Source organism: Neodiprion virginianus, chromosome 1, assembly GCF_021901495.1.
Source record: "Neodiprion virginianus isolate iyNeoVirg1 chromosome 1, iyNeoVirg1.1, whole genome shotgun sequence".
Lineage (NCBI taxonomy): Eukaryota > Metazoa > Arthropoda > Insecta > Hymenoptera > Diprionidae > Neodiprion > Neodiprion virginianus.
The window spans coordinates 31,558,928-31,583,855 of NC_060877.1; the positions used below are offsets into that span (position 1 = coordinate 31,558,928).

The 24,928-nt window shown below is 39.2% G+C and overlaps 2 protein-coding genes across 6 annotated transcripts; one reads left to right on the plus strand and one right to left on the minus strand.

Annotated features, from left to right (window-relative positions):
* Positions 1-271: 271 nt before the first annotated feature.
* On the minus strand, positions 272-13,934 carry LOC124307201 (protein 5NUC-like). Of its 3 annotated transcripts, none has more exons than XM_046768678.1 (9): positions 13,718-13,934; positions 4,067-4,298; positions 2,853-3,255; positions 2,463-2,659; positions 2,241-2,405; positions 2,061-2,165; positions 1,783-1,950; positions 1,531-1,720; positions 272-1,336 (listed from the first exon to the last, which is right to left on the minus strand). In XM_046768678.1, the coding sequence occupies exons 1-9, from the start codon at positions 13,723-13,725 to the stop codon at positions 1,149-1,151; spliced, it is 1,656 nt and encodes a 551-aa protein (XP_046624634.1). In that variant the 5' UTR covers positions 13,726-13,934; the 3' UTR covers positions 272-1,148. The 3 variants fall into 3 exon arrangements, with proteins under 3 accessions (XP_046624634.1, XP_046624624.1, XP_046624613.1); XM_046768668.1 differs by lacking the exon at positions 13,718-13,934 and adding an exon at positions 9,196-9,985; XM_046768657.1 differs by lacking the exon at positions 13,718-13,934 and adding an exon at positions 5,032-5,204.
* On the plus strand, positions 3,636-20,082 carry LOC124307213 (apyrase). Of its 3 annotated transcripts, none has more exons than XM_046768715.1 (12): positions 3,636-3,653; positions 12,861-13,025; positions 14,920-15,145; positions 16,473-16,670; positions 16,904-17,105; positions 17,183-17,288; positions 17,375-17,469; positions 17,552-17,706; positions 17,793-17,978; positions 18,123-18,259; positions 18,337-18,621; positions 18,840-19,690. In XM_046768715.1, the coding sequence occupies exons 2-11, from the start codon at positions 12,865-12,867 to the stop codon at positions 18,575-18,577; spliced, it is 1,707 nt and encodes a 568-aa protein (XP_046624671.1). In that variant the 5' UTR covers positions 3,636-3,653; positions 12,861-12,864; the 3' UTR covers positions 18,578-18,621; positions 18,840-19,690. The 3 variants fall into 3 exon arrangements, with proteins under 3 accessions (XP_046624671.1, XP_046624661.1, XP_046624680.1); XM_046768705.1 differs by lacking the exon at positions 3,636-3,653 and adding an exon at positions 5,264-5,401; XM_046768724.1 differs by lacking the exon at positions 3,636-3,653 and adding an exon at positions 10,885-11,050 and having other exon boundaries at positions 18,840-20,082.
* The last annotated feature ends 4,846 nt before the right edge of the window (positions 20,083-24,928 follow it).

The following is a 24,928-nucleotide window of genomic DNA, read 5'->3' on the forward strand; positions in this document are numbered from 1 at the left end:
TCATAGTTCTCCTCACGCCCTGCGCGAGGGCACCACTAATCGGCGTTGTAAAAGAACCAACACGAATTTACACGAGTAGAGGCATTATACTTTATGACGTCAAGACGGTGCGCGGCTGCTTGCCGACACGCAGGCGCTTAGATAACTTCTTATTACGATTTTTTAATCAACGCCTACGACGTTTACGAGGCGGTGAAATATGGAGCGCATAAAGCGTATTGAAGAAGACCAGCGAAAGTTAACTTTGATAAAATGGAGAAATACGCGGTTATTATTTTCTTCAAAACTTCATTTATTAGTCGGGGGAAAAACATCACCGAACAAAACTTTCTTTTTTTTTTTGTCAAGAGTTTGAGACACTATAGCGATTGAAATCAGGCTATCTTCCCAACTTGAAAGCTTACAAAATATCCGAATCATTTTTTTTTTTTTATTTGTAAAACAATCATTTGTAATTGAATTTATTTAGTTCGTGTACAAGATGCGATCTCAGTTAGATACAGACCGAAGAAATAACTTACGTTACAATTATATTCATTATTTTACACCAGACGGTCGTTTGTATCTGTTATTAGTGTTAATTTTGATATAACTATGTATACTTATGGAACATAGCGTGAATTATGTATCCATGCAACAGTCTCTCGTCGGTAATATTTTTTAATTCTTTTGATACTCAATAAATGTCTCAAATCAATAACTTACATTTATAGCCGATGGTTAGGCATGATAATAAAAACTTTATTTACACCATAAAAATAAAAATCTATATGATCACACACACAAAAATGTCTAGAATAAGAGCCTACAATCGGTAGTAGGTGACGAGTTAAAATAAAATACTGGGGTAGGACCGATCTGACTGATTGCAAGTTTCTATACCTATACGACAGGTAAAACTTACGGTTGTTTCTCTCTTCTTGGAATATTGAAGTGATCGCAAATACGACATACTATTTTCATTGCATGCGAGAGATGAATATCTTCGATTACAAAAATTCAGATACTTACATGCCTGGATGAAGAGCAACATTACTTCAATAACTCATCAGCGAGTAGACCTTTACGATTTTTTCTGGGTACCGTGTTAATAAGCTCATTTCTCACATTATATAGACTGATCTAGATCATGATTTTCTCATTTTTAACTACGTGCACATCTTAAACAAAAGAGGTAAGATGATCGTCGTGATTGTATAAGTAACGTAGGAAGCTCCGCTTTCGACACTGGATTCCGTAGTATCCGTTTCACTGAAAGTGATCCTCCACTCAATCGCAGGATAAACAGGGCTGCGTAGTGTCAAATATTCGGCCACGACGTCAGCAAGAGTATCGTCTGCAATAAAAATAATAAAAGTTAAGTAACGGATTTCGTAAACAGTGAGAACATTATTTTATTTAGCAAGTATGTCTTGTCGAGAGAAGATCACTTGCGTATCTATAGATGAGCAATACCTTTGGGAGCCCTAAAGAATGATCAATATTTTCCATTTAAAATAACAGTAAAGAGAGAGGGAATTGATTTCTTACCGGCTCTTTTCACATCCAAATCAGACAGCATGCTAAATCCATCGCCACCTGAATACATGTAGTCATTTGTAATTACCGAGTACGTTTCTGTTTCATTCAGATCACTGTATGTAGGAATATTGCAATTGCCACAGCGAACTTTGACGGAAACCACTTTGGAGTAAACGGGCTGGCTGAGATCATAAGTCACCTAAGTGGACGAATACGTAACAGTTAGAATGATCATAACGATATTTTTATGTAAATCGTTACCTGAATTCCGGATACTTGTAAGAAAGCACCCTTAGCATCTTCAGTCGGATCTCCAGTCATGTAGTAAACACTCCATTCAAGCATCGATATCAATACCTCACCAGTCATAGTGACGATGATTGGTTGGTTACCGAATGGAAGTACAGTAAGAACATCCGCCATTGAAATCTAGATGGAGAATACAAGAAGTAGGCATTAGGCGTCGACTGAAGCGCTTTATACTAAAAATTATCAAAAAAGTATAGCCATTATGATACGTATTGCTGTATTGTACTCACCTGAGAATCGGTACTAGCGGGTATAGAAGTTCTGATACTGCCGCTATTCATGACAGCAATCGGCGCGTCCGTCCATCCATCAGATCCGTTGTACTGCCTGGAGATCTGATAGAAGTAAGAAAATGGTCGATAACTTGATGCCGAATTGACAGAAAATAAGTGTTCAAACCACTCACTTACGTAATCAATCATGGCGTCCGTCACTAGATTTCCCATATTACACTCTTGGCGACGGCAGACGTCGGCATCGCCATTAAGAAGGACGCTACTACTTCCGACATAGGTGATTGTCAAATTATTGATCGCCGCACGCCAGTTTTCCAACTCTTCCACTACGTCTTCAGCCTGGAAAAAACAGATTCATCGAATACCGCGTCGATCATTAACTTAATTATTTCGTACCTGCTCGACGCTTGAGTCAAGAAGAATGGGATTTCCCTCAATTTGTGTGAGATCACCTTCGGAGTCGAAGGTTACGGAAAAGTTTCCGATGTACTTGGTGTACGCGTAAGCTTGGACCACGTAGACTATTTTGCCGCTACTCTGAGTTATAGCTGTAGGATACAAGCCTACAGGAACTTCGGTATCTGGCTGAGTTCCTGGAAACATAGTTAAAACATTAGTACTTATAACGCAGGCACTGTCAATCACAACATTTTTAGACGATTGAAGCGTATACGAAAACCTGTACAGTCCATCAACGTAGCGTCCAACTAGATAATGCTATCCATGACTTACAGATATTATGCAGGTAATGTGACCAGGAAAACTTAGAAGAGTTAGTCGGCTTACCGTTGAACAGAAATGTGTTGGTATGGCCACCTACTACGAGGTCTATGTCCTCGACTTCGGCGGCGATTGTCTTGTCCATCGTGAACCCAGAGTGTCCAAGAGCGATTAGGATATTAACCCCGCTCTCCTTAAGTCGTGCAGCTTCTTCGGTTATCGCCGCGACCTCCTCATCGAAGATAACCTTGTCTGTCGTCGCGAGGAGTTTGGTTTCCGGGGTCAGATAACCGATGATCCCAACTTGGGTGCCGTTAATATCGATGACCGTACTCTTGGCAAGTTTCGTAGCTCCGAGCTCCGGCTCGTTTGTCAAGTTCAAATTTGCCGCGAGTACAGGAAACGTGGCATTTTCAATGAATGGAATCAGCCCAGTGACGCCTTGATCAAACTCGTGGTTCCCTAGTGACTGTAAATATAAACGTCAAAGCTAGAGTCTACTTTTCCACTTCGCTGGAGAGCAAGTAACATGCAGCAGAGCATTTTTGAAAACATCGAAGACCGCGTTCCGATATCTCCTACATACTCTCATTGTTCGGGCAGATCAGTCGATTTAATTTCGTACAAGTCTGCTATTGCGCAACTCATTATTGCTTGCGATTTTTAAACACGTAGTCAAGTCCGAGAAATTATTAAAAACGGAGTTATCTTAAGGCCGAGTAATTGATATTCCGATTAACAAGTTGATTTCGCAGTTTTGTGTCATCAAGTACTTTTGTAACTTTCGTCAACAATACATTGCTAGTCATCGAGTCGTCAAGTGGCAAATTGTGACCCTCGTGAATTTTCACGGCTATAGCTTTCCTGGTTAGTATAACGTTCTCCATAAATACATCTGCCGTTTTATACCTGACACTAAAATACGTGTTCTAATTATCTTTTCGGGTACCGTAAACAGCTCAAATCGAAATTATACACCATCTATCAAGTCTTATCAAGAGGGTATCGCATTTGAACACGCATATTTAGTGAGAATACACGAGATGTGTAACACCCATGTCACGTAGCAATTTCTTTGGTACCGTTACAAGAATTGAGCGATGTTCTACAACCACTTATCACACGAAATACGCCGTGTTTGGATTACAGTGATATCTCAATTGAATCCTGTGATAACGGTTATCGTTTGCAAAATAAAAACCAACGTGGAGATGCAGTAGCGTGCTAGCAGTTGTAGCTTTTCATAGATCTGAGACAAGCGATCGTCGCAGACAGCTCACCATTGCGTCTGGGTTCAGAAGGTTCAAGAATCTCGCGACAATTTTCCATCGATGAACAATGAACCAGATGCTGCCTTGGTACGTGTCTCCGGCATCAAGGTAGAGTGTCGGGACACTTCCAGCTCGAGCACTTCTGACCACTGTCGCTACTCGGCCGAAACCTCCGATGCATTCGTTGTTCGCTGCGTCCGCATCGCTGCACGTGCCGAATAACGGTGATGTCTGTTCGAACCTGCGTAACAAGAATATCGGGTTACCATTACGCCACGATAAATTCTGCGTTTCGTTTTGTGTTTGCACATAAATTCGGTAACTTCTTGAATCGGCCCTTCTGCGAGGTACACGGTTGATCTTTTTTAAAATTAAACTATTCCGCGAATATACCGCCAACTTTTAGACTCTCGACCTTCACCGGAATTTACATCAGTTTCCCCATTATGAGATTTGATGGCCACGCACAGTTATTACCAGTATAATGATATTTCGGGTTAACTTAATGGTTGGCTATGAAAACTATCTATAGCTCTCGGTTGTTTCATATGATACACGAGGGCTGTTTTTAGACTCTGTTACCATGAAAAACTGCTAGAATTTACTACGATTTAGTATTACAGTGTTCTGACTCAATCGTCGCGAAATACGCATGAATTAACGGCCAGAGGTCAAGAAGTACGACGTGCAGTCAAAATCTGAGCAGTACTAACCCCGAAAATGATGAGCTTCCGAAATTACCGAGACACTTTTTCTTCTACTTGTCAGAAACTTGAGTTTTATAATTAGATGATCTACTAGTAGCAGAGCTCTTAGGTTCTCCGAGTTATACAAGTATAAATAGCCCTGTAGTTAGTACTATACCTACGATGTGCCGGGCATGTATGTTATTTGTCACGCGGTTTGTCGCGTGTATCTCGAACATCGTCTTTGCTGTTAAATCAGAGCTGAATGGTCGGTCGGTCCCCTCTTACCTCGAGTGCATGTCGTTCGTATGGAGAACCTGCAGGTGCAAACCACCCTCTGCATCGCGGGTACCGGCGATCGTCCCCTGCACAGGACTGGCGACGGCCACCCCGAAGAAGACCAGCAGTACGGCTGCTGAGCAGACACAGTGGCACCGCATTACAATTGAAAACCCACCGAGCAACTGGGAACCACCGTGAGCAGCTTCTTCGAGAGCAGTTTAACGACAGTGATAAAACTCAACGTGACCGCGAATCCCATAAGACTGGAGCTCGGGAAGGGAGAGATTTCGAAATGAATTGGCAACGAGCGCGACCATCCCGTTAGGTATCGGCCGCTTATTGCGGTTGCGTCATGGACCGTTTTGCTTGCTTGAGTGTAGGTCTGATAATAAATTTTGACAAACGGTGTTCGGATCTAATGAATGCACTGCAGTAGCAGAATTAAAGAAAACAGTTCTAGAAACGGTACAACGGCGTTTTCCGACATCGAGCATCTATAAGCATTTCCGGTCAGTCATATATCTAACAATTGTTTGAGACTTGTGCCGAGTCAGTTTCACAGCTGAAAGGTTAAACCATTGCATCAAATTTCAGTTGACGTCTAATGCTCGGAAATCAAAGAATTTCATGACAAACGAACAAATGATACCCGTGCAGGTATTTCCGGGTCCTTCGCTAAATTCAGGGTAACGATGATCAGATGATGCGCTGCCAATAACGGAGCCATTGTCTACCGTGTTACTCATCATTGAGTTGACGCAAGACGCATCATTCTCGATTGATGACAAGAAAAAAAAACCTGAAATTACTATTGTGTAATCTATTTAATTTTGAGGCGATCGCGCAGAATTTATCGCTGATTGGTATGGAATTTAGTTTTACACTACAGTTATTTAAATTTTATCGGCACTGTATATCAGTTACTTTTGCGTCTTATTTTACACGATTTGGATTGCAAGCAGATTTTTGACTGATCTAAGAATCTGTTGAAATTCAAAAACAAAAGTGGTTCATTATATTCTTGATAAATGCCACCGCTGTGACAATACGTAATTTGGAAACAGTTCTACCAGTTTGTATTACAAAATTCGCCACTGCAATCGATCATGTGATATGGAAATGAGGAATTCAAAAAACGTGAATAATAATGATGTCTATTATAAAACATGTAACGTCGCTGTAAGAGTATGGTGAACTCATCGTTCACCTGCCTGTTTCTGAATGGATATGTCACCTGAGCTAATAGCTGCTAATAATTAGCGTTCGCGTTAACAAGTCCGAACGGCACTGGCAGCTAGTCGATAGAATTTTCCAACTAGGTACAATTACTTATTGCAAGAGAGTCAATCGCAATAAAAATAAATTACGGTCACTTAGGTAAGTTACCCGTTAGGTAAGTACATGAAAGTTTAAGGCATTCGGAGCACAAACATATCACGTTCTCGTTCAGATTTTACGTAATTTCTATTCTACGGAATATACAGAATATATACTATCCGATTATATTCGCGCATAATATAGTTCCGACTCGAACTGACCGAACGGAAACACTGCGAAATTTATCGCACTGCCTATTCTATTTCATGTCACAGGTTGATATACCTGAAACCGTACGTTCGTCATCGTCGAGCACCGGCATCAAGACCAAATACGGAGAAGTAATAGGAAGCTACCTACATGCTTAACTGATACGCAATTTTTTTATCTGAGCTTCATCACTTTCAGCCATTAACTCAGTTCATTCTTAACTTTATTGGCAATATTTTATATAATTAGTACCTCTATAGGCATTTTATTTATTTAGATTGTACTGTGGGACAGCAAAAAATTGCAAAAAAGATTACGGTGGAATCAAAACTACGTATTGTTAAAATTTATGTACGTGTTGATTTTCGGGATACGAGAAGATATATGAGACGACAGTTTTTCTCCTGTCAAAATTGACCTTCCCCGACGAATCCCTCTCTCATCTAAAACTTATGGCAACTCATTTTCAGTCGATTCAATGACTCTTCTTAATTTAATCTCTTGTAAGATCACCGAGAGAAAAATAAAATAAGAATTGCGTGTCTCTCAAAAGTTCGTAAGTTTTACGCGAGCGTTTCTTTACCTAAAATGCGAAACTGCGAAGACTGAAGAAGATAAACTCGTAAAGTACAGGCATAAAGTCAGTAATACTGCCGCTCTGGCTAAGAATCAGTCTACTCATCACTGCAGTTTATAGTGTACGCTTATAATTAGAAAAAAATTTATCAAGTCTGAACTTTATGTAACAAGTTGTGAATAGCTGTTTGACTCTATTTTAAACTTCAGAGTTGCAAAACTCTACAACAGTCAGTTACGCTTCTTCATTACATTACAGATGATGTGTTTTATAATTGTATAATAAGTTGAAACCTTTCTTAAGTAAGAATTGTATTTAAATTATACGTAAGTTGAAAAACTTCGCTCAAGTTTCCGCTGCGGTTTCTGTGTCTACATACAGCAAATTATTTTCCATTCTGTTTTACGCATTTACTTTTTGAATAAATAATATTCTACCTTGTAACCGTAAATATGAGTATCCTTTCACTGACCTCTGTACAAATTGAAAGTAAAAAAATTCCCGGCCGTCTTCAACTTTAATAAGATGATTTCTTTCTTTCCTGAACGAACTCTCGAGCCATCACTAAATTTTCTCACAAGTAGACAGCAAGGCAGCCATTATTAATTCAGCCACCGTTGTGTATATAAATAAATATGTACTCATATAATTACTACCTGGAGTGACACGACAAGATTTTTTTTTTTTAATCATACGGCAAAATAATCATTATTTGCGCCGAATCGTTTGAAGAGTGACGGTGAGCATGAAATTGGATAACGACTTTATTGAGAGAGATTTTTTCTGTTGCACGTAACACTGATCAAATAAGGAATGGCCAGGGTATTTCTCAAAGAACTATAATTTCAACCTGTGTATGATTAATCAGTCTGTATTGGTTCCGATATAAACGAACAACTTAAAGATTTTGTCGATTGATAGAACAATTATTCTATAAAACATGGAATCTACGATAGTTCAAGACCTGTTCTGAAGTCCACGGCTGTAACAAGTTGTGGAAAAAAGTACTCATTTCGATCTCCAGTGTTAGATTACGTCCTATATTTATTACCAAACTTCCCTACTTTTTAAATTAAAATAGAAATTTTTATTACTTTTATATTTAGTGTAAATTAGATGGCTTCATGTTCGGAACAAAGGGAAAAGATTGTCTGGTGTATTATTTTTAGAATTGAAGATTTCAGGCAAAATTCATCTAAGTTCTTTTTGTTTTCTACGAACAATCGCTTTATCCTCATTCCAGTTTTGATATGATCAGATTGTCGGTTTATGCAATGTTGCAAAAAAGTACACTACACATCTACATAGCTCGTTTCAGATATTTACTGCTTCTCAGTTGAGAGAATTATGCATACTTCGCGAGTATGTTATTGGAACCGATCTGCCATGTAAAGTATTTTTCTTTCACTCGTTATTTTGATATTGAAGTATACAATTATTTGTATATTTTCGCAGCCGAGCGACAATCCATATAAACTCGACAATTGTACACGATTATGACAGATGCTTTCAGGTTTACTGTATTTATTTTTAAAAGTTTTATCAGTTTCAATGCAGTCGTAAGAGCAATTTATTATCAAGCCTCTCCTAACAATAACCTCATCGTAACGATAGATTGCAAACAATAATAAGATACGTTATTCGCTTCGGCAAAAAGGATTCCATGTAAAAAAAATTCGACTGATTTTAATTAGGTGCCAGGTAGAACGACTTCATAATTATTATCGAATAAATATTCATAAGTATAAGCAAGAGGAGCCACAAAAATAAAAGTTGCAGTGCCTTAAACTTATAGCCGAGCATGTCACTCCTCGTTAGAGGAATCTGTAAGCCAATCTAAATATTCCGCGTTGCATTCAGGCTTAGATTTACGTGTCTCAAGTTTTAGGCACGATTTCGATCCACAAAATATCCGTACCAACGCATATTTAATGTATTCATATTTGCAGTATATACATATTCGTGCATCTACTTCGACACTGTACGCAATAAAAACCGAATCGTCATCTTTACACCCATTTTGAATTCACCTAGCTTCAATGATTCGATCGCTGTGAAGATTTTACCTCGAGTGCATGTCATTCGTGTGAAGAATATGCAGTTGCAAAGCTTCGCCAGTGGCTCGGGGCACGGTGGCTGCTGACGCAGGTCCTGCAGCATTCAGGATGAGCAGGAAGGCCGCCGAGAGACCCAGGATGTTGTAAACCGTCATTTTCAGCACACGAGGGTAGACCGTGATTCTATCACCAATCACTTTAAACGTAAACTAACGACGATGATGACAGTCACTTACTTGATCGATCAAGCTTGATTAGTCGATAAGCGAGGGCCGGAAAGGCGAGAAACAGAGGTGCGAGTGACAACCGCCTTGAGATTCTCAGCGGCACTGAAACTGCGAGGCAAGATCACGTGCTTTAAACGATAATTCCTCTATTTGCCGAAGCTACGGCGAGAAACGGGCGTGCAATTTTATCGCGAACATCCGCCGTTCGCGAAAAATAATCAACGCGCTACAACCGGTCGGGACTTCACAGCCGGTATTTTACGTTTAATACGTTGATAGATATTGGTAACCGTAATTCCGTGTGTTTATTATGTATGACGAGACAGTAGCTGTAGTCACTCTTTCACCCTCGCAGCGACTATTCGGAACACTGGAAATAGGACACAATAACAAGGTTTTCACTGCTTAAGAATGAGAAGAACTCCTTCTGATCTGATTTCTCTTCAGTATCAGTTAAAGTTCGTGATGAAAATTCCGACGACAAGCGCACTTGAAAAATTTCGAAGCTTTTGAAACTCGGTTTCGGACACCGACGTCTGAAGGCCTGCGTTCCTCGGCTGACGAGCTTCGACTGAGGCGGTTGACACGACTAGGTTTCATTTATCCTACCGTTTGTCTTTCCGGTTATTGCAGAAAGTTGTTGTCAGCATTTTTTCGGATTTCAACGATCGGTTTATTCGATCCCGTTTTATCCATTGCAGCGCGTTCAATCAATGGAATTTCGTTACATAATTATGGGTGACGATTAGTCCAACAATTGGTGGGCCTTCATAAATACGCCAATGAAATGACAAATGAGCCATCAAATTGATCGGATCAGTTGAGTGGCAGAGCCTTGTACGTAAATCTAAATTGCAATGTTATATGGACTTTGGCCAGACCCTGAAGCAGATATAATTATTGTTATCAGTATTAGGCTTGTCTGAAAAATAATTGAGGTTTTTATTCGCTCACGTGAAATCGTTGTTCCGATGATTAATCACGGGAGAAAAAGGTGCACGCATGGCATTGAACGAAGTTATTAGCGAAAGCGAGTTTGCAGGGCGCACTTATTATGCAGTTACTATCAAACTTTACCTGTGACTAGCGAGTCGCGCATTTCGTTATACGGTAATCAGAGTCTCGTTTATTGTTTGTTACCTTTTGTCTGTAGGTACTCTTAGCTCGTTGTCCTCGGAGTAGTGAGCGTGATTGGTCAACTTCTAGCGCAATTACAATTAGCAAAAGCCGTCGTGCAGCTACGTGGCATTACTTAACTTCTTCTGCATCACGTGTAAAATATCACGCAAAGCGATGCCAAGTCAAGACCAACGTCACCCACACCGTATATCATATGCAGAAAAATAATGACTCGTTTTAGCCTACTTAAACGTGTTCTAAAAAAGACAGGTGCGTCGAGTTGCGCAAACTCTTCTCGATCATGCTATGGCACAATTTTGCTGCCTTATTGAGCCGCGGTACAATCAAGACCAAAAAACATTGTGGGATTGTTCTTTTGTGACGTAACAGATAACGCTCGATACCGCTTGATACGAAACGTAAGAAACCGTCTGAAGTGATACTCGGGGAGGGAGGAGGTCGCAATGTCTGTCAAGACGGTAGTGCCGTTTGCGGAACCGATCATTGAACACTGCGTGGTGAGTTTTCACTCAAGCTTATTACTAGTAGCGCTTTGACATTTGTCATTTTAGCAAATTCACGTCATCTAGAAGAGCAAAACGACGTCTGACTTTGATCTGACAATTGTGAAGATGGAAAGGCACTACGCAATTATTTTTAAGTGTAGCACACTCGACTTTCTCAGTATGTTAGAATTTGCGAGGCAAAGTTAATTACCTCCAAACTAGGTGAAGGTAATTTTTTATTTTATTTGACTAATAAGCACCTGAGAAAGTAAATACATACGTCTGTCATATTATGTTACATTTGAATTATTCGTTAAGTCAATTCGTTTCGGTGAAAGGTGCTACTTACGCTCCAATTCTGTATAAACATACGACATCGCTCGATGTTGGATCGCGCTGAAATCGATAATCTATGTCGCTGTCAAGTTTTTGTAAATATTCTTAGTATGAAAGGCATTCTGGTGATTCTGATGCAAATTGTTTCTTCACACGTCAAGCATTTATCCCAAGTGCTACAATTAATAATGACGTAGTGTATCTCGTTAAGATGCACGTGTATGATTGGATTTGGGTTAAAGTCGGGATCGACTAATTATTCTAATATAGGTCGTAATCGTCGATGTTGATAATAAGAAAATAATAATCTGATAAAGCTTAGATAATTTGAATAGTATTCCGTATTTCTGTCGAATTATTCTTTCGCGCGATATAAATCCTGCATCGAGCGAACTCATTTCCATGGCAATTAGTAAACCGACCGTGGACATTTTGTACCCTAGTTGAAAAATATTGTATAAGTATTTCATGTTACAGGTATGTTATTATGTTATACAATTATCTGTATTGGTAAAGAAAACTGCATGAGAGACGTTTTATTATTTTCATTCTGGTATTCCCAATCCAGGCGAGGGGTTATGGATACTTTACCATCCAATAGTAGATTTTTTAATTACAGCGCTGGGGAGTCCTCGAGCTTTGTAAAAGTGGCGCGTTCCATGTCAACGGAAAGGATAATTGCACGCAAATTTTTCTTGTGAATACCAGTACAAGTCACGGCTAAAATTATTCCACAATTCTTTAGTGTTGTTCCGCTTTTCCCAAATAGGTATTTCTTATTCAAGAATTCGTATGTTCTTTAGTCAATCTCGTCAACACGTCAAACATAGCGAATTAAAAAACGGATTTCTTTTCGGCCAACACTTGTACAAAGTGAGGACAATGTTGTGTCGCAATTTTTTAGTTTTAACGCTTTTGCTTACTGTACTCTCTCAATTACTGTAGTGTAACTATTCACACACGTATCACTAGCAATCTCTCCACGTTTATTTTCAAGAACTTAAACAAAGCTTTAACTACGCTCCATGTCTCGGCTTATACGCACCTTCTAAATAATATTGGTGACCACGACTGCGCCAATTTACGAACTCTTACATCATTAGTTTCTGCTTATTACTGTGTACGAAACACTCTACGCATTTCAAAGTATTCGCGTGAGAAGGTAACAGTACCCGATTGAAATTTTTAATAATTTCTATTCCGGATTCTGCAATTAACTGAACGGATTTCAACATAGGGTCAAGATCTTGAGTTCTGTAAATTGAAATTTCGAATGTAGGGAGATTATCGTAATCAGATGCAGTTAGCGAAGGGTTAAAACATGCATTTTCATCATTTCTTGTTAAATCAATGTTGTTGTCAAATATCATAAATTTTGGCTACTATGTATGAGTATTTCCGAGCTGGTTGGTTATACGTCAATTTTTCCTCTCCTGTAGAGCGAATCAAACGTGAATGGTTTTGTAATTTAATACACGCATTTCAGCGCCATGATCCGTGGGGACGATATTTGCCGGATGAGTTTCGTGGCGTTACTAACGTCAGCGTTGCTAGCGTCGACCGAGGCATTCACTGCTCGTAATCTCATGTATCCCGGACGGACCGATCTTTTTGAATTATCCGTCATTCATCTCAACGACTTTCATGCCAGGTGAAAGAATTGTATTATATGTGTAAACACGCGTTCGATACGGATTAATTGTAAGTTTTGTTATTTTGATTTCATATAAGAGTATCGAGGCCTCGAAAAGTTTTATCCTCTCGTTCAGGGGACTTTGAAACTATTGTGAACAGAACTTCATCATTATCGAAGGTATAAAATATTTTTGCGATGGAGAAAGAAATTGATCTGCTTCCCGTGCTTCATAATATCTATATATAATATCAAAATAGTCGGCGAAACGCAATCGAAGAAGTCAACACTCTAGTAAACCAAACTTTTGATGAGAAGCTTTATCAAAAAATTTCGTCCTATGAAATTCGATTAGACGATTAACTTTGAATCGCGAAATTATTTCAAAATAACATCTCGTGTTCCAATACTGAAAATACCCCATAAAATTTAATTCATGCCACGGTATTTATCCAATGCTTCGCAGGATTGATCAAGTAGCCGATGACTAAGTTACGAAGGTTTTCCTCTTGATATGGATATTTCAACAAATTTTAATTCATCCAAGAATTTCAGTTGTACTAATTTACTACAATTTGTAATATTGGGATTACTTCGTCACTTCAACGTCGTCTACGAGAGACAACTCTATAACACTCTTCACAACAGCAGGCCCGGTAGTAATTGTACCATTTCATTACTTACATTAGAGTCATATGCGCGAAGCTCTCCTGTCCATCACGTCACAACTCTGTCTACCAAATTGTTATCTATTCCGATTATTCAATCATCTACACCACTGAGTTAATAGAGATTGCTGACGTCTTCAGGGTAGCATCAGTTCTTCAGTAACGACCGTGCGATAGTCGACCGATACCGAGCGCGGGTTAATCATTGATCATATCCCGAGATCATCATCTGCTACAGTGGATCAGTAATGACCCTACTGAAGACGAAGATTACATGGGCGGCTGGGTAAATAAACGAACGGAGGTTGATTTCTCAAGCGAGAGTGCGGGTACCAGCAGCGTCATCTGTCGCGATATCGTTTACTCATCGCGAAGCGCTCGACTTGCACAGGCTACGGCCAAGGTCAATATGGATGCCTGCGTACGTACGTTACGACCGACATTGAATACTCGTGACCGCCACGAGGCAGTCAGGAACGGCACGAGTCATCGATGCGCGAGAGGAAAACAGAGTCTCGGGAATGCAGTTACGTGTGACCTCTGTTTGAATTCATCGTTGAAGGGCACAGAGTGATCTAAAAAGATTACAGATCGTCGTTTTAGATTTCGCTTAGTAAATATGCAAGAGTACATACCTCAAGCTCAACCGGTATTCACATTCAATATCCTCAAGCCGCCTTAAAAATGCTTCACACTAAACAAAACCAGTTCAAAGCTGCCTTGAGACTGTTTTGAAAATGAAAAGTAACTTTGAATATCCACTCTCGTCTCGTTCATCACACATTGGATAAGAAATACAACGTTTCGTTGGATCCTCAAACGAATCGCGTGAATGGCTTCTTTAACAAGCCGTAACAATAAACTTTTTCGTTGTTTCAGCTGGAGTAGGTGGTTCAGGAGAATTTTAACGTTGTGTTGGTGATGCGAACTTTTCAATTTGTCTTAATTCAAAAAAATACAAATAGTTTCTCTCGAACCCAACGACGTTCAGTGAAAAAGAATCTCAAAATCAAAAAGAACCAAATAATGAAATCGTTGAATCCCTGCAAATAATATTAAACATGAAAAAGTTATTAACGTATCCGACCACAAGAGTAGGGATTTTATTAAAAGTTTTATGCGGCACGCCACAGTTATTTATTAGCATTTTAATATTTCCAAGAACAGTTATTTATTAGCATTTTAATATTTCCACGAAAGAAGTTCCAAAACCGTTGATCCATATTCTGGCATATTCTCAACAGGTTTGTCCAAACTGGATCCACTTCAGGCACTTGTTACGAGGGATACGAGGACGAATGCGTTGGCGGTATAGCGAGGGTGTTCACAGCTACAAATCAGCTCGTGAACGAAAGACCGAATGCAATTTTCCTCAATGCCGGTGACAATTTTCAAGGCACACTTTGGTACAACGTGCATGGGTGGAACGTCACGGCAACTTTTATGAACATGTTACCACATGACGCTATGGTAATTAGCACATTGAAGACGCAATTTCGTGAGAAATTCGCGATTTTAGACGAGATACATGATAAATAGTTGAAGCCTGTGAGCCACGGTACGAGATTGCCATACCGCACATTAATCCATGGTTATAAACCGCACGTGTTAATTATCTAATTCACTCAGATAACACGTGATTTAAGAATAGGTCGATTAACATCACTAATTACTCATGGGCGATCAGGAAACATGAGGTATAAGTTGCAATCGTTGAGCCATCAGCCTCAAGTGAAATGGATTATTTAAAGACACTACGATGCGGTGCTGGGGGCTTTCCGAAAAAAATTATGTCTGCAGCCTTTTATACTCTGGCTGTTAGGCGGCGACTTTTGTGAAGATGAGATTAATGTAGATATGAATAGCTGTAACTGTACTAAGGAAAATCCAAATGAACTTTATCACTCACGTTATGGAACACAATTGGTATTCAATTTATGATTTTCTAGTTTTCTATTAGCATATAATATCTAAAATAATATCACAGAAGCCATTGTTCAAAAATTGAACAAATGTTGAATAATAGTAGTGTCACGAATGATGAATAGCTGTAGTAACGGATTACAACGCATGTATTTGGACCGTTGATATAATCCCAATAAATTATATCACTTCCAAAACGTGTTTCAGGTGCTGAACTCTTAAGCGATAATAAATCATTGTATTATCGGAGTTGTACAGAGTTCTGACATGTTTAGGTGTTATAAAAGTTATTTATCGATTGAATTTATCTTATCATGAAACTATATCCAACATGTGCCACATTATGTTCAATATCTTACAATTAGGAATCAATTACGTTTGTCTTGTTTGTGTGTTTTACAGTTGTTTGTCCCGCAATACAATTCACTACATTTACTACGTAGTTAGTCTGATACGATAATACATTTCTAAACCCGAGAAGACTGATTTTTAATGATGAGTGAATGCTTGAATATAATTATATTTTGTCAACATAGCTGTACCATGTGGAGGTTTTTTCTCATGCAGAACTAAAAAAAAGAATCTCTCAGGCAAATTATCATTTTCATATGCTCACGAACGACAGTAAGGATGGTATGACGAAAATCGAATGTCATAATGATAAGTTGAAAATTGTATCCGAGGTTTTTATTGAATTTAGTCGGAAAGAAGTTCAAGATTTTATATCACAGTGAAACGGCGATATAGCCTAAAGGTAGAAATACGGGGTACGTGCGAGAGCGTCTTAATAAAGTTTATTGCCGCAGAGTATCGTCATCAAAATTATGTATCTATGTTTACCTTATATGATGTCATGGAACTTTTCCTCATTCAGACTCTTGGAAATCACGAGTTTGACAACGGGATCGCTGGCGTAGTGCCTTTCCTGGAAATGCTCACCACTCCAGTCGTCGTTACAAATATCGACGATAGTGAAGAACCGGATATCCAAGGATTGTACACCAATAGCACGATTGTTGAACGAAATGGAACTCAGATAGGAATAATCGGAGTAATACTCTCGACAACTAACGTGAGCATCCAAACTCCAAACTATTGTTTCAGGTCCCTCACTTTCAGTCTTGAAGGTTTTCTTTTAATGAACTGTTGTGATATTTGGGAGGGCCTTTTAGAAACACTGTATACACTTTCACCACGTCGGTTAATAAGCATTTGGCAGTGACAGTTTTCTTGAGACACTCGCGTTCTTCAATGACGGTCCCTTCCAAGGTGCATGACTCTTCACTAGAATTTGTTCATCCGTAGACTCTCGCAAGCACGGAGAAGTTGGCTTTTTGGGATGAAATTGAGACCGTGAATGACGAAGCGGCGAGACTAAAGGCACAGGGGATTGAAATCATCATTGTTCTAAGTCACTGCGGTCTGGATGTGGACAGAGAATTAGCTGCTAATTGCCCAAACGTTGACCTCATTGTCGGTGGCCACTCTCACACTTTTCTCTACTCAGGTGCGATATATGTAATTAATTTTTGAGACTGACGCACATAATATGTCACCTCATTGCTAAAACTGTCACGATTTCAGGAACTTCGCCGAGTTCCGACGTTGCCGAGGATGAGTATCCGGTCGTGGTGGTCCAGGAAGACACTGAAAGGACGGTACTCATCGTTCAGGCTTATGCTTATACCAAGTAGGGTTATTTGTCAAAACTTATCCGTATCTTAAGCCCATTAGGACTTGATTAGTAGCAACAACCGAGATCATTGAAAATTTTAGATACCTGGGTAACATCAGCGTTTGGTTCGACGCCGATGGTGAAGTCTACGACTGGGAAGGGAATCCTATTCTACTCGACAGCTTCATCGAAGAAGGTAGGCTCCTTCATCTCTCCATTCATTGTTCCGGTCATAATAAGAGTGGGGGTGATCTTCAAGCTCACGATTGTTGCTACAGATCCTGACGTACTGGCTGCCCTAGTACCGTGGCAAGTGGCGGTTGACGAGTTGGGCGACACAACGGTTGGAACGACCAAGGTCCGACTTTACAACAATTGCAGATACGGAGAGTGTAATGTGGGAAATTTAATCACCGACGCCATGGTTGATGCTGTGAGTAAGCCACTGTAATTAGGAAATTTACTCATTATATTTGACTCGTCGAAATGGCAGATTTTACTCTCTCATGACGTTAATAGTACGTAGGTTTAGCTGAGAACAGCACTTACTGGACTTACGCTGCGATAGCTTGTATAAACGCCGGAGGGATTCGGAGCACCATAGAAGACACAACCGGCGAAATTACGTATGCCGACGCTGTGACTAACCAACCCTTCGAAAACACTTGGGACGTGGTGGAGCTACAAGGCTCTGATTTGCTCCAGGTAAAATAGTGTCCTTCGGACAAACTGTGAAGGTTCATGCAAGCTATTTCATAATTCCAAGTAATATAAATTACAAGTCAGGCGACAATTGTTACAAAAATGATGAAGCAAGCGACGCTTACGACGTTTCCATTTTTGCATCAGGTGTTAGAGGCGGGTGTAGCCACAAGCTATAGCGATACCGAGTTCGTCGGTATAGGATTTTTGCAGTGGTCTGGACTGAAGGTGACGTTCAACTTGTCGAATGAGGCGTACTCGAGAGTGACCGAATTGAAAGTGAGGTGAGTCCCATTCCGAGCAATGTACGCCACTTATTTTTCATGATATGAATCGATCTGCAATTCCTTTTCGTTCAAAGGTGCCGCAAATGTGAAGTGCCGACTTATGAAGGCGTCGACCTGGACGAATGGTATCGTATTGTCGTCGTGTCATTTCTAATCACAGGAGGCGACGGTCACTCGGTTCTGGCTACTCAGCACCGCAACCACGAAGTTGGGACACTGGACATAGATCTCTACGTGAAATACTTAGGGAAGATGAGCCCCATTATTTTGGGGACTGAGGGTCGCATGACTTTGGAAGGGACGTGGAGTGGTTAGCCAACAGCAGGGACCACTTTCCTGATGAAAACACCCACCCCGAGTTGTAACACCAAAGAGATCATCCGTGATTTGATCGGAACATACGAAGTTACTTTTAGGCTTTAGCTAGTATTACAATGCACGTAGTTCTTCACTTCGTATGCTTTGATCCGATCTCCAATAGAGTAATTGATGACGGCGTATCGTTAAGAATTGGAAACATTTGAACGCAATTTCAATACTCCAATGAATGTAGATCGCTTGCAATTTTTTGTAATATAATTAAAAGCATGATATGAACGGCACACTTTCTTCCCCTCCTTCGCCGACCTTATCGTTTTCATAGATTTTTTGTACTGTTTCACATCGTGGAACAACGTGACACTCTTCGTATCTTGTACGAGCATTTTCATATCCATTTTTATGTTTATTTAAGAACATGCGTAATTTTTCTTCATTAAAACCCAATTACCGCTTCCAAATTTTAAGAAAAACTCATAAAATAGGTGTATCCTTCTATATATCTTCAACGTGCTTCTTGCAAAGAGAAAAGTGTTTGAGAATGTTTCTATTATTTTCAAAACTTGAGATATCGCATTTTCTCAACTCATCATTTTAAAAGTGCTCAACAAAGCCAAAAAAAAATTCTTTATTGGAAAATTCTTGAAATGCTTGGAACTAAAAATGAAGCACTGCGAAATTTTTCCAAAATATTTGCAGCTCAAAGATGAATGCGTAAAGAACTTTGAAAAAATAAATTGAGCGTCTTAGAGATGTTGCATTCGCCTGTAAAAGATTTGATATATTCATGTAAATATAAAACATACACGTTTATGTATTTAATTGACATTTATTTATGCGTTGTAAAATTTCGGCGTATATATTTCTTGTACGGGATTTTCTCAACTTTTAAATTTCACGGCCACGACGGCATGATGCCAACGTTTTGCAAGCCAAATTGTTGGTTATGAAGAACTTCTTTTACCGGCGTCGTCACTTGCTATGTTGATAATATGTGAAACTGCTAATACCTCCCAACCCGGCCAGACTCGGCAAACTGTTACGAAAAATAACCCAGGGTTATCAGTCTTTATATATCCTCAGTCTACTCACTGCAGTTTATAGTGTGCGCTTATAATTAGAAAAAAATTTATCAAGTCCGAACTTTATGTAACAAGTTGTGAATAGCTGTTTGACTCTATTTTAAACTTCAGAGCTGCAAAACTCTGCGACAGTCAGTTACGCTTCTTCACTACGTTGTGAATGAACAGTTGTGTATTTGCGTAAGTTGAGACCTTCCTTGAGTAAGTATTGTATTTAAATTACATGTAAGTTGAAAACTTCGCTCAAGTTTCCGCTGCGGTTTCTGTGTATACATACAGCAAATTATTTTCCATTCTGTTTTACGCATTTACTTTTTGAACAAATAATATTCCACCTTGTAACCGTAAATATGAGTATCCTTTCACTGTGGTCTGTACAAATTGAAAGTAAAAAAAAATCCCGGCCGTCTTCAACTTTAATAAGATGATTTCTTTTTTTCCTAAACGAACTCTCGAGCCGTCACTAAATTTGCTCACAAGTAGACAGTAAGGCAGCTATTCTTAATCCAGCCACCGTTGTGTATATAAATAAATATATACACATATAATTACTACCTAGAGTGACACGGCAAGATTTTTCTTCTTGAATCACATGGCAAAATAATCATTCTTTGTGCCGAATCGTTTGAAAAGTGACGGTGAGCATGAAATTGGATAACGACTTTATTAAAAGAGATTTTTTCCGTCGCACGTAACACTGATCAAATAAGGAATGGCCATTGTATTTCTCAAAGAACTATAATTTCAACCTGTGTATGATTAATCAGTCTGTGTTGGTTCTGAAATAAGCGCACAACCTAAAGATTTTGCCGATTGATAGGGCAATTATCCTATGAAACATGGAATCTACGATAGTTCAAGACCGGTTCTGAAAACCACGGCTGTAACAAACTGTGGAAAATTGTGCTCATTTCGATCTCCAGTGTTAGATTACGTGTTATATTTATTACCTAACTTCCCTACTTTTTAAATTAAAATAGAAATTTTTATTACTTTTATATTTAGTGCAAAATAGGATGGCTTCATGTTCGGAACAAGGGAAAAGATTGTCAGGTGTATTATTTTTAGAATTGAAGATTTCAGGCAAAATTCATTTAAGTTCTTCTCTTTTATATGAATAATCGCTTTATCCTCATCCCAGTTTTGATATGATCAAATTATTGCAGATTATGCAATGTTTATGCAACAAATGAATATTCATAAGTAGAAGCGAGAGAAGCGATAAAGATAAAAGTTGCAGTGCCTTCAACTCATTGCTGAGCATGTCACTCTTCGTTAGAGGAATCTGTAAGCCAATCTAAATACTCCGCGTCGCATTCAGGCTTAGATTTACGTGTCTCAAGGTTTAGGCACGATTTCGATCCACAAAATATCCGTACCAACGCATATTTAATGTATTCATATTTGCAGTATATACATATTCGTGCATCTACTTCGACACTGTACGCAATAAAAACCGAATCGTCATCTTTACACCCATTTTGAATTCACCTAGCTTCAATGATTCGACCGCGGTGAAGATTTTACCTCGAGTTGCATGTTATTCGTGCGAAGAATATGCAGTTGCAAAGCTTCGCCAGTGGCTCGGGGTACGGTGGCTGCTGACGCAGGTCCTGCAGCATTCAGGATGAGCAGGAAGGCCGCCGAGAGACCCAGGATGTTGTAAACCGTCATTTTCAGCACACGAGGGTAGACCGTGCTTCTATCACCAGTCACTTTAAACGTAAACTAACGACGATGATGACAGTCACTTACTTGATCGATCAAGCTTGATTAGTCGATAAGCGAGGGCCGGAAAGGCGAGAAACAGAGGTGCGAGTGACAACCGCCTTGAGATTCTCAGCGGCACTGAAACTGTGAGGCAAGATCACATGCTTCAAACGATAATTCTCCTATTCGTCGAAGCTACAGCGAGAGACGGGCGTGCAATTTTATCGCGAACATCCGCCGTTCGCGAAAAATAATCAACGCGCAACAACTGGTCCGGACTTCATAGCCGGTATTTTACGTTCAATACGTTGATAGATATTGGTAACCGTAATTCCGTGTGTTTATTATGTATGACGAGACAGTATCTGTAGTCACTCTTTCACCCCCGCATCGACTATTCGGAACACTGTGGAAATAGGACACAATAACAAGGTGTTCACTGCTCAAGAATGAGAAGAACTCCTTCTGATCTGATTTCTCTTCAGTATCAGTTAAATTTCGTGACGAAAATTCCGACGACAAGCGCACTTGAAAAATTTCGAAGCTTTTGAAACTCGGTTTCGGACCACCGACGTCCGAAGGACCGCGTTCCTCGGCTGACGAGCTTCGACTGAGGCGTTTGACATGACTAGGTTTCATTTATCTTGCCGTTTGTCTTCCCGGTTATTGCAGACAGTTGCTGTAATCTTTAAAAGAAAAAAAAAATTTCAAATACGCTTTTAACACGAATTTTTCGGTACGTCTAACGTATGTATGTGTTGTTTACGTTGCTAAGCGTCTTCATCCGATGTAAGTTTCAATGTTGATGAATCATGTAGAGAATCTCGTTGTATTTCTGCGTCCGGAAATACGCGTATTGTACGAATATGACCTACATATTATTTCCTTAACTACTAGAATAGAAAATAGAAAAAATAATGCAAAACTCCAATTCTACCCGAAACCTAGAAATTTCAAAATACCAATTCATATGCGACGAGGTCGTATCTCCAATGACGGTATTGAAAACAAATTAGCTTCATTGGCAAAATTAAGGTCTCAAAAAGTATGCCCCTGTAAGTCAACAATTAGGATTTCCCCTGAACACTCGTCTCCTGTGTTCCTGCGTCGCGTTTTACCCAATTACTTGCTCACTATGCAAAGAAATAACAACGCTGGTTGGCTGGTAGGCTACGCGCGATGTGTGGTGTCATACTACCGGACGTGGCACAAACTTTTCGGTGCGAATGTCGCATCACCTACAGTCACTCACACGCAGCATCGACTAATCACAGGCATATGTGGGTGCTACTCCGCTAAACGGTCAGGAAACGGAAAAATAGAAATGATCCCTATAAAAGTTGATATTTAATTGGCCGAATTGGTCCAACAGTGAGTTCTGGATAATTAGTATTTAACAATTATAAATACGATGGAATATCGAGTATTATTAGTATTATTAATAATATTATTATTAGGATATTTCCAAAGAAAAACTTTTCTATTTTCCATAAAAATAACATGGGAACAAACATTTTTTCACATTTGGAATTTTATTCCTCACCAACGACGGTTTGCACAGAACATCTAATGACATGTTTTACTATGGAATTGAATGCTCTACAAAAATGGTCTGATAAAAAATTTCTGTAAGTTACACCGTTTCGCCTGTATTTTAGTCTAGCCATTGATCTAAAATCACAAGCAACAGCGAAACAGTGCATATCACAGAAATTTTGCATCCGACCTTGTTTGTAGAGCATTGAATTCCCTGCAAAAATATGTATCGGACATTCATGTATATTACTTCGTTACTGAGTTACAAAATTCAGAATGAAAGAAAAATTATTTTTCGCGTGTTAATCAAACGGAAAATGAAAATTCGCGTTCAGGAACTGCTTTATATTAAGGGTAGGAGATACTGAAATCTGCCCAACTCAACCAATTGCAATTTTCAAACAAGGTTACACACACGTGTTTTCCATATCAAAACGTAGATTTCGCGCAAAGCTCGTAATTTCAAAGCATAAGTACCGAGTGACTCCTCATAACTCTTCCGAATGGACTTTATTCGTACATCTCCCGGCGGTCCAACTATTCTTGAAACTTGCTGGGCTTGCACACACATATTTTTGAGTACCTAAGGTACAAAACTATTATGTATTTGTGTCGAATTATTCTTTCGCGATATAAATCCTGCATCGAGCTAACTCATTTCCAATTAGCAATCCGCCTGTGGACACTTCGTACCCTAGTTCAAAAATATTGTACTGGGATTTCATATTACAGCTATGCTATTATCTTATACAATTATCTGTATTGGCAAAGAAAACTGGACGCTTCAAGTGAGGGACATAAAGTTATTTTCATTCCGGTATTCCCGGTCCAGGCGAGAGGATATGGATACTTTACCATCCAGTAGTAGATTTTTTAATTACAGTGTTAGTGAGTCCCCGAGCTTTGTAAAAGTGGCACATTCCATGTAAATGAAAAGGATAATTACACGGAAATATGTCTTATGGATATCAGTACAATTCGCGAATGGTTTTGTAATTTAATACACGCATGCACTTTCAGCGCCATGATCCGTGGGGACGATATTTGCCGGATGAGTTTCGTGGCGTTACTAACGTCGGCGTTGCTAGCGTCGACCGAGGCATTCACTGCTCGTAATCTCATATATCCCGGACGGACCGATCTTTTTGAATTGTCCGTCATTCATCTCAACGACTTTCATGCCAGGTGAAAAAATTTTATTATATGTTTAAACACGCGTTCGATACGGATTAATTGTAAGTTTTGTTATTTTGATTTCATATAAAAGTATCGAGGCCTTGAAAAGTTTTATCCTCTCGTTCAGGGGACTTTGAAACTATTGTGAACAGAACTTCATCATTATCGAAGGTATAAAATATTTTTGCGATGGAGAAAGAAATTGATCTGCTTCCCGTGCTTCATAATATCTATATAATATCAAAATAGTCCACGAAGAAGTCAACACTCTAGTAAACCAAACTTTTGATGAGAAGCTTTATCAAAAAATTTCGTCCTATGAAATTCGATTAGACGATTAACTTTGAATCGCGAAATTATGTCAAAATAACATCTTGTGTTCCAATACTGAAAATACCCCATAAAATTTAATTCATGCCACGGTATTTATCCAATGCTTCGTAGGATTGATAAAGTAGCCGGTGACTAAGTTACGGTTTTCCTCTTGATATGGATATTTCAACAAATTTTAATTCATCCAAGAATTTCAGTAGTACTAAGTTACTACAGTTTGTAATATTGGGATTACTTCGTCACATCTGTAATGAACACATCAACGTTGTCAACAAAAGAGACGACTCTATATCACCCTTCACAACAGTAAGCCTGATTGTAATTGTACCATTTCATTGCCGAGATCAGAATCATGTCCGGAAAGATCTCATGTTCACAACACATCTCATCTCTATTTACCATATTGCTAACTGTTCTAAATCTTGTATCTTTAACACGACTGACTTATTGGAGATTGATAGGAGTCTTCAGGTAGCATCAGTTCTTCGGTATCGGCCGTGCGATAATCGAC

Excerpts from the sequence above, each read along its gene's own strand:
- LOC124307201 (XM_046768657.1), bottom strand. The coding sequence starts at position 5,183 with ATGCGGTGCCACTGTGTCTGCTCAGCAGCCGTACTGCTGGTCTTCTTC. Across the intron at positions 3,256-4,066 it reads TTCTGAACCCAGACGCAATG|TCACTAGGGAACCACGAGTT; the intron begins GTGAGCTGTCTG and ends TTATATTTACAG. Across the intron at positions 1,951-2,060 it reads CCGCTAGTACCGATTCTCAG|ATTTCAATGGCGGATGTTCT; the intron begins GTGAGTACAATA and ends TTCTCCATCTAG.
- LOC124307213 (XM_046768715.1), top strand. The coding sequence starts at position 12,865 with ATGATCCGTGGGGACGATATTTGCCGGATGAGTTTCGTGGCGTTACTA. Across the intron at positions 17,106-17,182 it reads TCACACTTTTCTCTACTCAG|GAACTTCGCCGAGTTCCGAC; the intron begins GTGCGATATATG and ends TCACGATTTCAG. Across the intron at positions 17,707-17,792 it reads CCGACGCCATGGTTGATGCT|TACGTAGGTTTAGCTGAGAA; the intron begins GTGAGTAAGCCA and ends TGACGTTAATAG.